Below are 2,177 nucleotides of genomic sequence, written 5' to 3' on the forward strand. Positions count from 1 at the left end.
TTATACTAAGAAAACATTGCATTAGCTTTCAAAACATTATTGATCCACATCTAGGAAGACATACAATATTTTTATTTTGTAGGTGAAGTAAAGTAGACACATAAACATAGCAAAGGGGTGGAGTCGAAGCCCATCAGACTCAACTGGAGAAAACTGAAGACATTGCATTTTCTCAAAGCAGAGATTTCAAAATTTCACTAAGTTATTGAACTTGTGGGCACTGCAGTTACCAAATCATAAAATTTAAAAAAAAAATAAGAAGTCAAAAACAGATCCCATGTAAAAGGTTTTAAATAAGGATATGTTCGAAAGTGTTACTTGATTAATACTTGTGTTATCCATGTGCAAACCAACCTACAGTTAATTAGTAAAATAAAAAAAAAATTCTGGCCCGTGGTTTTTCTAGGCTATTACGACAGTGCTAACATCATTTTCTTGCTTCATTAGGGATTAACGGGACCTGATGGATCCCCTGGCTCTGTTGGACCAAGGGGACAAAAAGTAAGTTAGCCTCTTGGTGTTAATTATATAGTGTCCTCAAATGCCAATGAAAACACCCCAAGAGAAAGTTTGCGAATCAACTGAAACGCTGAACATCTAGTAGGCTGGATTAAAGATTTCGGTATCTAGTCAGTTTTCTTATATTCATATTCATGCTTCAAAGAGAGAAGAACAGTCAAACTGTTTTTGTTTTTTTAGGGAGAACCTGGTGTACCTGGATCTCGTGGTTTTCCGGTAAGTACTAGTAGGGAGAAAGCAACAAAACTAAAAACCTATATCCAGATAAAATTCCTCCAGTGGAAGAAAAATGTAACGCAGTTTCCTACATAATACACACGACAAAGGGCCTATGAGCCGTCGGGATAGTAAGTACACTATTGCGGCCACAAAAGGTCAAAGGTATGGGATAAAGCACGCGTCCCTGTCAGGTGGGGTTTCTCAATGTGATTTCCTTTGGAGACAGAAGGAGTCTTACTCGTATGTAGCCCAGGCTGGATTTAATCTCACAGTGACCTCAATGCCTAGCTGCGTCTGGCGCTTCTGCCTCAGTGCTAGCACCAAGTGTGGTCTAGTTTAAGTCTCACGATGCGTCACGCCCCTCACAGCTGTGTATCTGATGAGAGCGCAGCAGATGAGCTGTTGCTCAACAGATGTGTTCTTCACCAGAGAAGCACAGTGGTATCTCTTCGCGTGCAGGAGGACTCGGCTCTGTTCTCCTTTCTTGCTGTTTTCATCATTCTGCGTCGTCTCCCCATTTGATCTCCTTTCTTTGCTTCCTTTTTATCAACCTTTCTCTTTTTTATTGGTTGTCTTGGTCCCCTGTGATAGTTTTATTTTTGCATCATGTATACAAACATCTCATATAATTATTATATAATAATATATCATTATATTATAAATGCATTACAATATAAATATTATTTGTATAATTCTCTATAAAAATCTAGAATACAACAACTTTTTTTTAAAAAAAGTGATGTTTGTCTTTCCAAGACTGATTTGGTATGCTCTCCATGCTCACCTCCAGTAGCACTCGTTTTCTGGCTTGCTGGAGTTTGTTGTATACAAGACTCTGCATTGGGAATTGCGAGGGGAGGATAAGTAAGATGTGGCTTCAGCCTGAAATAGTCTGGCGTGAATAAAGGGATATGAAGGACAGAGGAAAGGGAGAGTCAAGTCATGATCTTTAAAACCAAATAGTATATTCCATAAAGATCCCATTATGAGAAGTGTTATCAATTTAATTTAAATATCTATTAAAGTTAGTGTGCAGAAATATAGTCATACTTGTTAAAAGGGGTACATCTGTTTTCAAAATATTTTTATTTGTGCATGTGTATAAGCCTGCATGAGTTTATGTGTACTCTGCTCATGCAAGTCTCTTCAAAACCAGAAGGCACTGGATTGCCTGGAGGAGGAATTGAAGGGGATGTGAGCTGCCTAATGTTGGGCAGGGCTCAGGATGTCCGTACGAGCAATAACACTCTTACCAATGGAGCCAGTTCATATTACTGAAAAAAGGCGTTACTCCTTTGTCTCTCTGTGCCAACAGCTTGTTTATAGAAATGTGTAAATATCATTATTACAACCTATAAAGCTGTGTTGTCTTAAATACAGGTTTCTTATACAGATGAAGAAAATCTTTAGACTATCTGGTTGTGATGTGCCTCTGTGAG

At 38.3% G+C, this 2,177-nt stretch overlaps 1 protein-coding gene across 1 annotated transcript in view; it reads left to right on the plus strand.

The window, feature by feature from the left end:
- Col9a1 (collagen type IX alpha 1 chain) overlaps nucleotides 1-2,177 on the plus strand; it is an 82,102-nt gene that overhangs the window by 27,013 nt on the left and 52,912 nt on the right. The window contains exons 8-9 of the mRNA XM_013351004.2: nucleotides 448-501; nucleotides 700-735. Of these exons, the coding sequence (XP_013206458.1) occupies nucleotides 448-501; nucleotides 700-735 (90 nt within the window). The remainder of the gene's footprint in view (nucleotides 1-447; nucleotides 502-699; nucleotides 736-2,177) is intronic.

Source organism: Microtus ochrogaster, linkage group LG2 (genome assembly GCF_000317375.1).
Source record: "Microtus ochrogaster isolate Prairie Vole_2 linkage group LG2, MicOch1.0, whole genome shotgun sequence".
NCBI classification, from domain to species: Eukaryota; Metazoa; Chordata; class Mammalia; order Rodentia; family Cricetidae; genus Microtus; species Microtus ochrogaster.